At 35.9% G+C, this 16,037-nt stretch overlaps 1 protein-coding gene across 6 annotated transcripts in view; it reads right to left on the bottom strand.

The window, feature by feature from the left end:
• The window catches only part of LOC150085949 (CUE domain-containing protein 1-like), a 153,257-nt gene that overhangs the window by 97,524 nt on the left and 39,696 nt on the right, over positions 1-16,037 (bottom strand). For all 6 annotated transcript variants that reach the window (XM_090373604.1, XM_090373605.1, XM_090373603.1 and 3 more), the window contains exon 3: positions 10,725-10,923. In XM_090373604.1, coding sequence (XP_090229730.1) covers positions 10,725-10,923 — 199 coding nt within the window. The remainder of the gene's footprint in view (positions 1-10,724; positions 10,924-16,037) is intronic.

Genomic DNA, 16,037 nt, shown 5'->3' with positions numbered 1-16,037 from the left:
TAATATCCCAATGACGACTTTATAATGCCCTGCTTGTAGCTTATTTACGACTTGCAAAACATCTGTTTATACCTATTCTGGGTTTTTTTTTATTTTTTTATTTTGAGTCTTGAAGTGTCTCGATTAAACCGATCCCGGTAAATCGAGAGTCTGCTGTATATGCCGTATATAAAAGTAAGTAAATATGCCATGTACATATCACACACACACACACACACACACACATGGGTTTTCAATGCAACTCTTTAAAGGAAAAGTTTAAAGAGTTACACAGAAAAGAAGTATACAGTAGATGAAATGGTTTCAGTGAAAGCAAGATTAATAATAGGTACGACAGATGCACCTAAAAGCACAAAACAGCATTAAAGGATGCAAGAGTATATGTAAGTTACATTAATATTAAATTAAATATGCATAAATGGATGTGAAAGTTCCACAAGGTGCCAGTAACTATAAGGGTGAGGAAAGTAGAAAAAGAAGAGTGGTAGATTAGTTAAAGGTGAAAGAATGTTAATATCCCAGAGCAGTATTTCTCAACATTTTCCTTGTTGTGGCACACTTTTAAAGGCACTAAAATTTTGCGGCACACTACAATCACTATTATACTCATATATACTATATACATATATATTTATAATATCTATCTATACTATATACATATATATTAATATCTTTTTCCTCCTAGTGATATTTATTCGAGCCAATGGGAGAAGAGGGTGAGGCAATTATGTCACTACAAATGCAATTAATTATTGACAACTGCCTCCATAACATTCACCAACCTTATGCCCATGATTCACTGTCTAACATTTGATGTTCCACTGTAATATTTTTTTGTATATTAATGAATATTGTATATTTGTGAATATGGTAGTTTAGCCTTATATAAATATTTTAAATATTTGTATAGTTTGTAAATATTTCAGTTAAATATTTTAGTCCTGCTCTTTGGAATGCAACAATATAACCTCTCTCAGGGTACTCAAATTTATTTTTTGGCTAGTGCAGCATAAGTCTCAGGCTTTCTTGCACCATATGGCTGTTGATAATAATAAAATATTCCTAGATATTATGGAACCTGAAGCAAAAGGCCTTTTCCTTAGTGACCTATGTGAATGCAGGTAAATAATTCAGCCAACATTTTACATAGTGATATTGGCTGAAGTCCAGTAGGGTATACACTGGCAGGTACTTCGATGAAAGCGAGGAAGACGGCAATAATTGACAGGTGAAGACACCTCCCTTTTCTGGTTGTTTTGTGTTGTCGAGGAGGTTGGTTTGAAATTTTACTGGCGCATTAGCAGCTATTATGCGGCATGTCGTCGAGGAGGAGAGGCTTAGCTCACATAGGGTGTTTATCCCTTCATCCCACTGTTCTAAAATGGTAAAACAAGTTCCTGATTAAAAACAGCGGCAAAAGTGGGGGAAAATACCCTAGGCATATCAACCTTTAGTGACTTCCTTCTACTTTTGTTCTCTCTCTCTCTCTCTCTCTCTCTCTCTCTCTCTCTCTCTCTCTCAGGATAACTCAGCATCTTTTTTTTTTTTTGGTTCGTGCAGCGTAAGCGACAGGCTTCCTTGCATCATATGGTGGCTAATAATAATAATAATAATAAGTACAAGTAAGAACCCCAGGCAGTACTGGAGAACCCATCCCACAAGCTGTACTGGGACTGCGCCTTAATAGTGGATAAGAATCTTGCACAACAGACCTGGCATAATCCTTGTCGACAAGAAGGAAAAGGGTACCTATTTGATTGACATCATCATTATCAGCCATTTTCAATCCACTGCAGGATGAAGGCCTCTCCAGCAACTTTCCAGTTCCTTCTGTTTTGAGCACTGGGCATCCATTTACTACCCACAAACACATGAATTTCATCTATCCATCTCCACCTTTGTCTTCCAGGTTTTCTTCTAGCTCCTCTTGGATACCATTCTGTTATTTTCTTAGTCCATAGTGATTGACACATAGTGGTACCCAACACTGGAAACCTGCAGAAAACCCATGGGGAAAAAATCAGGAAGTACACAAACCTAAGACAGGAGATCAAAGAGATGTCGCATATGCAACAAGTAACAACCATGCCAATCATCGTGTCAACCACAGGTATGGTGCCAAAGACCCTACATAAAGGCCTGGCATCAATAGGTCTCCCAGAAACACCTACAAGAAACTCCAGAAAGTTGCAATCCTGAACCTCGACCAACAGTAACACCAGACATAACAACAACCACCCTGTGTACTTGGTAGCAATACATGTCACGAGGTGGAACCCCCATCAAGGAGAAATAATATAAGAGCAATAATAATAATAAATATCTGTAGAATTATCTACTTGCAATATGAACAGTCGCCTAAAATTATTAATATGTTAAACAACTTGTTCTTCGATATCATTGGACATTTCTTTTATACACCTGCTAATTCTGCTGTTCGAAAGCACCGTCATTATTTTTTCCCCAGCTTCCTCTCCCAAAATACTTGTCACGATTACCCGACATGCTGGTAAAATCAGACTTTCTTTTTGCAATCAGGCAAGATTTCTTCTTTCTTCTTTTTTTTTTTTTTGCCATCAGTTCGGCTATTAACAGCTGGATTCTTGTGCTTTATCAGATATTTTAGCAATACTATAAAGTTCTGTGCCTTGTTTTCTAGTAGAGGCCTGCAGTCTTAAAATATTCCATTGCTTTGGACAATAAATTCTCGTGTTTCGTAGAAAAATGACACTGCAATTTACTCGGCACCATTAATTCATTCGACAATTTTAAACCACATACCACACATAGAGGTAGAGGACAATCTTGGGACAATTTTACTGGTGCATTAGCAGCAGTGGGGTGAAAATTTTACTGGCGCATTATTTGGGGATGAAAATACCATCCCCAAATAATCATCATATTTACGACGTGTTTTCTTTTTTTTTATGTTGATGGTTGCTCATTTTTGTTTTTGTCATTTTTCTCCAAGCTCGTTGTTATCAAGTTTCCTCTTCTGATTTCCTTTCACTAAAAATTTATCCATCGCTAATAATTTCTTAAAAAACTAAAAGTTACTTCTAGAATGCACTAATACAATTAATTGAAAATACCTATACTATAAGAATTAACTAAATATAATTTTATTTAGTTTATTTATTTATTTTATTATTTAGAACTAAATATGAGTTTTGAGAACGAGTGTAGCCTGTGCGGACGTGCATTTTTACCGCTCCTGGAACAGAGAAGTTTTTCTGATTTATTTTCTGTTTTATTAGCTTAAATTGGCATATTAACTTATTTTCTAGAGTAGATTTATATTCTTATTTACGATATTTAGATTAAAGTAACTTAAATAGAGATTTTGTAGGTATTGCTTAGTATCGGAAAGGGTATCAAATCAATACTCTGCTCTGGAGACTAAACATGGGTTCCACCACTTCAATCCTCCAATAAGCAAAGTGGTGGTATTTCACCGGTTGATGAGAGTCATCTACCACCTAGTACTGCCTGGTAACATAGAGTGGCGGCGTTCCTCCATGTGGTGTGGGCACCACACCTCGACCCCTGCTTATGTTGGTTCACACCTGGGTGGTCACCCACCATGTACTTGTACATGGAGGTTATACCCAGGATTACTAACAGTCCCACCATCGTGAAGGTGCAAGCAGAGGATTTGGCTGTCACAGACCGTCCGGACTTCGCCGAAATTGGGTCCACTTGACTTGATGTCACCTGAATATTTAGTATACGTATATATTCAAGACATTTTTTTTTTTTTTTTTTTTTTTCATTTATTCTTTTTACATTTTGCGAATTTTCGCTTGAATTACTGTAGGTTTCCCAGATTACACAGGGTTAATCCTGAGCCATAAGAGGTCGCCACTGAAGTCCGCGACTAGGGTGGCAATCTCAAAATTTAACACAGCAAACTAACTAATTCACTTTTTGTTCAGTCGGCAATGTGCAGCTCTTTAAGATCTTGCAGAGGCTTAGAATTTTTTTTTTTTTTAACATACTCTTAAATAACTAATTTTTAATAAATACTTTTGCTCTTTTTAAACATTCTTAATTAATAACCGATAATTAATTTTAATTATAACCATTAATTTTAAATTACCTACGTGTTTATTTTTTTATTTATAACTTTTGCTCTTTTTAAACATTAATTAATTATCGATAATTTTCATTATAACCATTAACTTAATTAGCTGCATTTCTATTTTTATTAACATTTTTAAAGTAAAGGTAACATAATGTAGATGCCACAGTTATCTGTCCATATTTAAATAAACTCATTTAATTTTATTAATTTTTCGGCTATAACACTAAAATATATACACAGGAAACTATTGAAACGTTAAAGGCTGCATATATGGACTACTTCAGCATAATTGTGAAATAGTGAAACTGTGTGGCATCCTGAAGAGATACTGTTTCACATATATCAGCCACTTACCCACTAATTTAAGTTTAAAACCTTAGTTTAAATTAAACGACATAAGTATAAGTGTATACATTATATTTTAATTTGAAGTATAATTGTAATTAATATTTTAATTTGAAGTATAATTGTAAGTATGAGATTTTGGTAGATATACAGACAACTACTTCTGAATGCAGAAACCTACCATATCCAGGGCTGTTACTAACATGGATGGGGAATTGCGCTCCCAGATAACCTGAGCACCAGCTTTATATTCTTTTGTCATATACTTTTTACTATCCTACAACTCAAAATTCTTCCACACTGTGAGCTATTAGTGTAATACAAGGGCAGGAGTGTCTATTTCTATCCTAATTACCTTCCTAACTTCACTTTCCATTAGCTAAACAGTCAGACCATGACTTAACTATAATACATAAAATAAATATAAACTTACTAGCACTATTTATGCAACCAGTAGCAAGATAGGTGAGCAATTTCATACAAATTACTAAAACACACACAAGCACACCGCACCAACACCACATACGCACGAACGCACACGCACAAACGAATACCCTCTGGAATTTGATTAATAAGCCTGATATGCAGAGTATACTCTGCTTTTCATAACATTCAAAGAATATACCTATTGCTAAGGTTACGACTACAGTACCACTAGCCATGGCCTTGTGTAAAGAGACAATCACCATCTTATCCCTGCTAGCAAAGTTTCTGTATTTCCACTAACCTGAGTGTAATAACACACAGCTGATAAGTCACTTTGGGATTACTGCTACCCATATGCAGTTCCTTGCATTTGTTAACTTCAACTACCATTTCTCGACCTATTGACCCAATTTTCCTAGATCTTGTTGCAGTAGCTCACCCGGATTATTGCCATTAACCACTCTGCCAACCTTTATATTATCAGCAAACTTTGACATTAAGCCTGATATACCATCAATATCATTAATAAATATTGAAAACAACAATGGGCCTCGCACTGAGTCCTGGGGGACTCCAATGATAACATTAGCAAGTGCACGTGACGCAAGAAAGCAAGCTTATACAGCATCAGCCAAAAAAAAAAACACCTTACTTCACCCATCCCCTTGCTCCAAATGTTTGTCAAATTCTGCCTTGAATCTATTTAAACTATCAACTTCTACTATGACAGATAGAAGTTTGTTCCAGCAATCAACCACCCGCTGGCTAAAGGAAAACTTCCGCACATCTATCCTACAACCGTCTCTCTTCAATTTGAATTTATGCCCTCTCAGGTGATTATTCTGAGCAAGAGGAACAATCTCATCAGCATTGAGCATGCTCAAACCATTCAATGCTTTATACACCTCAATCAGATCACTCGCAGTCTCCAGACACTGTAATTTTTAAAACTTAATCCTTTCTTCGTAAGAGCAATCCTTTCTTTAATTTTAATAATTTTTCGGCCACAACACTAAAATATATACAATATATCACTAATCTTGTTGCTCTTCTCTGTACTCATTCCAACAGCTCTACATCTTTCTTAAAATGAGGCCTCCAGACCTGTATATGTGGTCTGACCAATTGACTTATACAAAGCAATAATCACCCCCTTATCCCTGCTAGAAAAATTCCTGTATATCATTTACAAGACACCATGAGCTACTCTTGCAGACCATCTCTATTCTGCTCAGAAAACTTCGTATCTGCCTGCACAATTACCCACAGGTCCTTTTCATTCTCTATCACTGTCAGTGTGGTACCACAGAGTTGATACGTTACTCTGGAATTACTGCTTCCCATACTTCACATTTGTCAATATTAAACTTCATTTGCCATCTCTCAGGCCATCTGTTCAACTTTTCTAGATCCTGTTGCAGCAGTGCACTGTCATTAGTGTCATTAACAACCCTGCCAACTTTCGTATCGTCTGCAAACTTGGACATTAACCCTGATATACCATCATCAATATCATTTATAAACACAGAAAACAACAATGGACCCAACAATGAACCCTGAGGGACTCCACTAATAACATTAGTCCACGAAGAGCAGTGTCCATTGATTACCACTCTCTGTTTTCTCCCACTCAACCATCCCTTTATCCACAGCAGCAATTTTACCCCAATGCCACACTGCTCCAATTTGTGCAGCAGTCTTCCATGTGCAACAGCATCAAAGGCTTTTCTAAGATCCAAAAATATGATATCAAAGTTATTCTTTGCATCCAGTTCCTTTGTGGCTACATCATAGTATCCAATAAAATTAGTCAAACAAGACTTCCCCTTAACAAACTCATGCTGTGTCTGAGCTATAACTGAAGTCTTGTCTAGATGATCCTGCAATGCTTCTTTAACCAGTGCCTCCATTAATTTCCCTGGAACAGAAGTTAAACTAACAGGTCTATAATTACCTGTATCTCCTTTGATCCTCCTTTGTGGATTGGGGTCATATTTGCACATCTCCAGTCCATGGGTACCTCCCGTGAGTCCAGGGAAGCTCTCATAATTATGGCTAAGGGTTTGCTTACTTCCTTTGCCGCCTCCTTTAATATAACTGGATAGATCCCATCCACCCCAGGTGCCTTTCTTATGTTTATCTTCAACAATTTCTCATCCACTTTACTCTCAGTTAGTACAATATCTAGCTTACTGCCAAAGTTGAATACACCTCTGGCATTCCCCTCCCTGAATAACTCCTCATATGTGAATGTAGATGCAAATTATTCATTTAGTTTGTTAGCTACCTAAGCAGGATCTTCAACAGTTGAATCATCGATATCAAGTGGACCAATCTGATTCGTCCCCTTCCTTCTAGAGGTTTACATAAGTAAAGAACTCTTTGCTGTTTTTCTTTGCATCCTTTGCCAAAGATTGCTCAATCTGCCTTCGCCTGCCTACAGACCAGCTTATATCTATCATAGGTTTCTGTGTCACATGTTAATTTATATGTATCCCATGCATTTTTCTTCTCTGTCACATGTCTAATTAGTTCATCTGACATCCATTTAGGCCTAAATCTTGAACAATAATTCTTTGTTGGTATGAAAAGCCTAGTAGCTTCCAAGATTAATTCTTTTGAATGCTTCCCATTTTGAATTTGCTGTTGGTAACATCATCAGTTGGCCCCACCGTATAGATTTTAAATACTGTCTCAGACCACTGTAGTCACCTTCATGAAAGCAAAAACCCTTCCCTTTACACTTGATGGTAGTTACCTCTTTGAGTAAATGCCACTTCAGCACACTGTGATCACTGCCACCTAGTGGTTCCTTTATCTACAGATTCTTAAATGTATGAAGATCACTACTGAATCAGATCAAGAGTAGTACTCCCTCTAGTTGCCTGCCAAACATGCTGCTGTACTAAACAATCATCCAATAAATCCACAAAAGCCTTGCTAGTGTGTGTGTGTGTGTGTGTGTGTGTGTGTGTGTGTGTGTGTGTGTGTGTGTGACCAACCCACAAATTCCAGTCAATCTCTGGGAAATTAAAATCCCCCATTTTTACTGGCCCACTATTTCTCTGCACAATTGCTCATTATACTCATCAGATTCATTTGGCCTATAACACACACCTACTCTCATTTTTCCTTTCCCAGTGCTTATGTCACACCAAACAGACTCAACATTGTATTGTCCACCAACATTAACTGGATGCACTCCTTAGATTTTATGTGTTTCTTAACTAACAGAATAACCCCTCCTCCCTTTCTGCCCTGTCTATCCCCTCTGTACACATTGTACTTCCCAAATTCCAGTTCTGCACTGCTTATATCTGTGTGTCTCTGATATCCCAACAATATTTGCCTTTGATGTCTTGACTAGCACTTCAAGCTCATCGAATTTATTAACTATACTCCTAGCATTGGTGTACATGCAAGTATACATGTACCTGTTTCTACTCTGAGTTACCCTAACACAGCCCATGTATTTACTTGTTCCACTATGACTCCCAGCAGTCCTGGAAATCCCCATTGCCTTGCTTTCCAGGCTGCTGCTCAATTGCATTTCAATAGAAGAAGTGCAAGAATCACTTTTACCTCTGCCAGCTGCTACTGTTAATCTATTAGTCCGTGTATCCCCCCAAGCTAGCAGTTTTCCGACCCACCTAACTCTGCTTCGATAGCATCAGCAAATATTCTTTCACCCTTTCTATTAGTCCACAAAGAGCAGTGCTCATTGATAACCACTCTGTCTTCTTCCACTTAACCATTTCTTTATCCATATCAGTAACTTGCCCTTAATGCCACATTGTTCCAGTTTATACAGCTGTCTTTAATGTGCAACAGTATCAAAAACTTTCCTGAAATCCAAGTATATGATATCAAATTTATTCTTTGCATCCAGTTCCTTGCATCATAGTAACCTATCAAATTGGTTAGACAAGACACGCTGCCGACCGGGCTAGCCGAGTGGGTAAAGTACCTGCCCGGCAACCCAAAGGTTGCGGGTTCGATTCCCGCCTCGGGCTTGGATCAAAGTACTGCAAAAACCTTGGGAGGTGCAATATGGCCACAGAAGCCGATGCGCCAACAACTACCAAATCAAATCAATCAATCAAGACACGCTTAGTAAATCCATACTGTGACTACAGTATGGATTTATTACAGTATCGGTGAACATTGCACAAGTGAATATTTTCTTAGGCTATGATTTGTAGGAGAATTGTTCCCTTTGGTTCTCCTCTTAGCCATAGCACTCCCACTACTTTGTGCCCATTTCTTTGTTACGCTAGTCTAAGGCACAGTTTCCATTTAAATACAATTTAATTGATCAACAATCAATTTAATTGACAATACTACACTAAGCTAGATTCCTAAATGCCGTGATGTCTTACACAATCAAGTTTTATGTTATAACTTGCCTCATCAAGTTCTCTCTCTCTTACTCTCTCTCTCTCTCTCTCTCTCTCTCTATATATATATATATATATATATATATATATATATAATGCTATACCATTACGACTGCAGTTTTAAATTAGTTATATCCTTACTAAAAAAGTAAAATTTCTTAGCTAAAAATAAAAAAAAGAAAAAATGATGCTAACAAGCACTTTCCACCAATTTTTTCAAAATTAAACTGAATACATGCCATCACTTGTCAAGATCCATTTTAATGTTCAACTCAGAACTCACAGAACCAACTTTTGGTTCTGTGAGTTTGGAACAGAACCAAAAATTGCAATCTACAGAAATTCAAGTTCAGTGTCAACAAATATCTTCTGTCGTCGTCTTCAACCCACATACCTTTTGTGGTTGGAGTGAGTGAGTGAGAGAGCAAGTGATAGATGGTATACCCCCCCCATATTTATTTCTGGGGAGGTATACCATCCAACTGGATGATATACCCCCCTGTATTTACTTGTGGACTGGACAGGGTTGTGATACAATTCTAGAGCCATCATGATTCCCTAACTTCATTACATTGATTTTTTTTTATTTATTCTGAGGTTACACTAAGGATTGGATTATCAGCCATTACCAGCAAATTTGCACAAATTTCTAGTGATCATGTTACTATCAACTTTGGTATTAACCTTTTTGATATGCCAGGGTGGATGTGGCAAATCATTGATTGTTATTGAGGCATATGTCACATAAATAGTAGGAATCATGTTTAAATACTATACTCACCAATAAAAATTTGAAACCATAGTTTTCTTTCAGTCCTCAGTATGTTTTAATGAGTTCAAATTACTTTAAGTTATAAATACACAACATTGTCGTTGTTATTATTTGGTTTTTAGGAGCATTAGCAACTAAGGCCATATTGCTCCAGGGATATGCGGTGGTCACAGGCTTGAACCCTGGTCTAATCAAGAAGCGTGTGCTACACACTGCTGCTCCTGCCCGCAGGTGGTAGATGACTTTCATCAACCGGTGAAATACCACCACTTTGCTTATTGGAGGCTTGAAGTGGTTAAACCCATGTTTAGTCTCTAGAGTAAAGTTTCCGGCATCCCCTCCCCCATACTTCTCCTTCAACCCATGCACGGTACTAAGTACTATAGGTTTTGATACCTTTCGTGTTTGGGGGTTTCATAAAAAAAAAAAAAACATGGCTATGGAGGTGCCCCACCACAACATTGTGACTACTTTTGAATTAACCTGAATGTATAACAAGACTACAACATATACTAGCTCTTTGTGCCTGTTTTGTCTAATCCTTTCTCCAGATATAGTGGTATCACTGACCTTGTACACACTGTGTACAAGTTTTCTTCTTCTTAGTTAAAATTTAAACCCAAGATTAAAAATTGAAATCAAGGAAAATAATTACAGATATTTCTGTGCTAATTATCAAAACTAAGTAAAAATTTCATACCTCTTTCTAATGTAGAAAGAAATTCTTTGTTGTCCCGTAACTCCTGCATGAATTCCTCATTCTGAAGAAAGAGAGCAATCCTTTCATCTTCTAAATACTGAGCTAGTTCTGGATCTTCTGTTCCAATGGTATTTCGCCTCTGCCTCTCATTTTCTTCCATTCTTTGCTGAAGCATTGATGAACTCAGTACTGTAACATTCTGATAAAATCACCCATTGTAATTAATAAAGGTTGATAAAAGATAATAATAAGTCTATACAGTTATAGTCAATAAAATCAATAAAAAAATGGGTTTAAGATGTTGGAAAGTACCCTTTTCAAAACAACTTTCTTAAACCACTTTTGAGAAGTGCTACTTTTCTTTTCTTTTTTTTTTTCTGAAAAGAAGCTACTATAAAATATCACCTCTGTGAGTATGAGGTGATATTACCAGATGATAATAAAATTGGCCAACATGATTTTCGTCCACTAACTTATTAACTGTTTCCAGTCAATTTTTATGTGTACATTTTGAAAGTATTTCTTAAAATTTCACATTGCATCAAAATTTCCTACATACAACAGGTTTTTGTGTTTACCCATCTCTTACTACAATTTAGGGAAGTAAACATGACACTGATCTGTTGTATTACCTGAAAATAATAAAGTTTGCATGTGCTCATAGATGGAAGTAATGTTGGGGAGGGTTAACATATTCGACCTTGTCTGTTTGCTATTCATCTCTGTCCTTCAGTAATGGAAATGCAACAGTTGTAGATGTGTACAGTTTATCTTTGCATCTACACATTGTTTGTTTCCTCTGTTTTGCTTAGAAATGTTTTGTTAAAATGTTTAAGAATAAATAAAGGAAGTATCAGATCACAGACAATTTCTGGTACCTGTCTGGACGATTTACTATGGTATTACTACGCATGCATATTCTTTGTAGTTTGGTTGCAAGATTGGTGATCAGGAGAAATCTTGGGCTCCACATATGTGCTTGTTACCTGCACCACAAATCTGAGGATGTGGCTAATTTGTAAAATTAAAAGTATGCCTTTTACTATTCCTATTGTTTGGTAAGAGCTGCGAAATCACACTGACAATTGTAATTTTTTCAGCATGACAAAAATATCAGGGATGTCCAGAAAAAGCGAGCACAGCATCAAATATCCTAACATAAAATCTTGAATTAGGCCCATTCCACATAATAAAGACCAGGCAATACCACATCCCCAAAATTATGGAATACAGTAGTGATGAATATAGCTAGTATTCTTGTGTTGAACACTTTTATAGACTGTCCACTTCAACAGATTTGGACTATTTATTTAGATAACTATAATATAACATGCTACAATTAAGTAATAAGAGCTGAATGGCTCAGTTTGTAATTAAACTTACCTAAAGAACAAAAACTCCTTAGCTGCAGATTACGGAAATGTCATGGTGTTCTTGAAATATTTCATTTTGGAAGAAGGTATATGCTGCGAGTATTATTCATGCCTAAAAATTACATTAAAAAGCAGTTTGGCTGCACAATGGAAATGATTCCAATCAGTTTCTCTACTTCATGCTGTTGGCTTGAAAGAAACATGAAACTTTTCCAAGATCCTGAGTGCAATACAGTACCATGACTTCGCATGGAATATCTGTGGTAATCTTAAGGTAATTGAATGTTCACTGGCCTACAAGGAAGTTTCACAAAATACTGTTATTTTCTATGTTCATGAGACATTCATGCAACTGAAAAACACTGGGCAGCAATGGAAAAAGAGGGAGGAATTTTTACCAGGGAGAATATAAAATATATTCCACAGATTGAACCAAAAAAGGTTCTACCTCATATAAAGCTTGAATTAATAAAGAATTTTGTTAAGGTTTGATAAAGAATGAAAGTGGATTCGGCCAACTAATGGAAGTGGTTCCCAATTTAAGCTGCTATGTCATTTGGTTTTTAGGAGCATTAGCAACTAAGGCCATATTGCTCTGGGATATGCGGTGGTCATTCCCTGACCTTTCCGCACCCTCCGTATTTGGTGGTGACGGGCTCGAACCCCGGTCTAATCAAGAAGTATGTGCTATGCACTGCTGCTCCTTCCCACCTGGCTAAGGAGGCGCCTAATTTAAGCTGCAAAACTAAAAGAAGGAATTTTCACTGAGCCTTAAAAAACAACAAAAAGACTCCTCCAAGATTATGTATTTCAAAATGAAGCTACAGGATACTGAGCTAGCAATCGGCCAATAATTTAGAGCAATTGTGCATGGATATCTCAGAAGGAAAGAAGATAATTATGAATCTTTGGTATCAACTTTATTGTAGCATCATAAAGATATGGACTGCTAAATGCCTTTGAAAATTCATTTTCTTCATTCCATTGGCAGTGTTTTTTTTTTTTTTTTTTCTAATCAAAATCTGGGAGAAGAAAGTGATGAGCAAGGGAGTTGTGCTTTCTTCAGGACATATCCAAATGGAAAAGTGGTACCAAGATCACTGGTATACTGCTATGATGGGAGTTACTTCTGGTTTCTTAAGATGGAAAGCAAAATGGACTATAAGAAAAACTCTGAAGGCAAACATTTCTAAAAAACAGAATGTATAGAGCACATTATATGTCTGATTAAAGTATTTTAAAATGTATAAGGCTAATTTTTTAAGATAGTGTATGTATTATTGTATAATACTGTATTTGAAATTGGCCATTCATTAAGTAATATTTCAGCATATCTTTCACAGCAGATAATATAGAGGCATAATTCTAGCATTTCCTTTAGAAGCTGCAGTTTTCACTCCAGATGCAACAAGAAAAAAAAAAAAAAAAAAATTGTTGGCCAGTGTAATTATTTCTACAACTATATCAGTTTAGCTGTAAACACTGTTTGATGAGTTTACGACCCAAATATGAAGGTAATCTTTTAGAAATTAAACTGATATAAATATCTTTAATGAATGTACATTCAAATTCTGCTTTGATCAAAATAATTTCTTTTCTGGTTATTCAAAAAAACATGAGGTAAAGTCACTTCATTAAAATTAATAGATTTTCATATAGTCATAAAGCAGTGCCATTAAAGGTATAACTCTCTAAGAAATAAATGAAGATGTGACTAAAATGATGGAAGAAACAAAGTGTGGATCAGTAGCAGCACAATGAAGAACTTGATGTGAGAACTTGTGGCAAGTTCTCATTAATGAGGATGCAACGCACAATTCTGGCTGAAACATGTCATTTCTAGTCTTGTGTTCGAAATGATTGACATATACCTGTAAGAAAAATCAGTTTTAATAACAGCTTCATGGTTAGTTAAAATATTGAACACTCCTGATCTGATCACCAGTGTGAGTGAATGAATCATTGGTTTTTGAAGTTAAAGAGCTACTAAAGGGCCACCTTCAAGTGGCACTCTTAAAACTTTGTGAAGCACTGAAAAGTCATTGAATGACAGACAGCATCTTCTCCAAAAACTCTTTTTTAATATTTTTTCGGTTTCTTTGCATTTTCCCTAATTCAAAACAAAATTTGATATTTGAGGGAAATTCATTGCTCAGTAAAATCACTCATTTTAAAACACACAAAAAACCTTCCATTCAACATGCACTAATTCAGACTAACTGCAAATAAATGGATGCTTCATTTGTTACTATGTTTAGAAGAGTTACCAAACATTTTGTGACTCATCTAGACATAGCACTGTTATCACAATATCAAGATACAAAGTCAGACCTCAACCTTTTTGACCACACCTCGTATATGCCAATTAGATACCAATGACTTCCTCCTGAAAAAGTGGAAGTTAGCTGACCACAGAACAGGTGCAGAGAGTCAATGTGGTATTTGAAATGAGGAATTAAGCATTACTGGATGAAGCCTATTACTGGAACAATAATGGAAATTCCTTTGCTGCTTCAGAAATATAGTAATAGCAGTAATTGTAGTAATAGCCATATAATGCAAGGAAACCACAGGCTTTTGCTGTGGTTTCCTTGCATTATATTTATTTTTTAAAAAAAATAAATAATAATAATAAATAAGCTGATAATGCAATACAAATTATTTGCTTCCTTCCTCACATAGGCAACTATCCAGTTTACCTCTAAATTTATTCAAACTGTCAGCCTCAAATACTTGTGAAGGCACGCTGTTCCAGTAATTAATGACTCAGCAACCAAAAGAAAAATTCCTACAATCTAGTCTAAACCTCTTCCCCTGTAATTTGAATTTATGCCCCTCAATTCTGGCAACCTCAATCAGGTCCCTCCTGAGGGACCTGATTGAGGTTGCCAAGCTCTGTAGCCCACATATTCTGAGTCTTTCTTCACATGGTAGCCCTTATGCCAATCTCACCATGCAAGTTAACCATCTTTGGATCCTTTCAAGAAGCTCAATGTCTTTTTCAATTGAAGTCTCCATACTTGGACACAGTAGTGGATAACAAATAAGGTTTTACAATTGCCTTATATCATTTTGGCCACTTGTTATTTTTGCTTATTGCCCTGCACTCTTGCTTCTTTGTTGTAGTGTTTAATAAACTTTTCTTTTCCTTTATTTGACAACTCAGTAATATTATACTTAAATGATCAACAGTACATGCTCTCGTTCCACAGTAATGCTTTTAAATAATGGAGTCATAAGTGCTAATTTGACATCAAGTTACAAAAGTATAGTAAATTGGACAAAACTATTTAAAACTAATTTAATAGGTATATATTTTTTATTCAAAATGTTTTTATAAAGATTTCCCCAGTAAAAGCATGTCATCATATTTTTTATTGCAATTTCTGTTTTTGCTGTTTATGTCTATGGCTGCATGATGGCTCTGAATAAGCCATGGTTTTATTAAGCATTTTAATTATTAATTAAGCACCGATAGATTAGTCACGAAATTGAACTGTGCATCTAGCTTAACTTTTCAACAATGCAATATGTGCCAACGGCATTAGAAACAATACATAATTTTTATTTTAAAATATATTTTTTTTTTGTTTTAAATGATTGATTTTTTTAATTTTATTTCTTTTTAACTTCTAGGATGCCATACTGTCACATTCCAGCAGAAAAAAAAAAAACCAGCATAGCAGGATATATAATATATTGCTAGAACAATGGACATAATATATGAAAGAATAGGTAACATTCTAAGAAAGACTTCCTGGCACAAATTTTCAACTTTTCTTTCATCCCTACATACATATGTACACAATTGACTATACATATTGAAATCCTCTGGATTTTGAAGCACCATATTTAAAGTATTGGCAATGAACTTATTTCAAAATTTCAATCACACATCTCCCAGGCTCTTTGTGCCTACAGTTCAGAACTACAGCTCTAG

The sequence above is a fragment of the Mastigoproctus giganteus genome, chromosome 5, assembly GCF_048544385.1.
Source record: "Mastigoproctus giganteus isolate SK-2022 chromosome 5, ASM4854438v1, whole genome shotgun sequence".
NCBI classification, from domain to species: domain Eukaryota; kingdom Metazoa; phylum Arthropoda; class Arachnida; order Uropygi; family Thelyphonidae; genus Mastigoproctus; species Mastigoproctus giganteus.
Note: the sequence above shows the minus strand (reverse complement) of the source record. Positions and strands in the feature narration are given on the sequence as shown.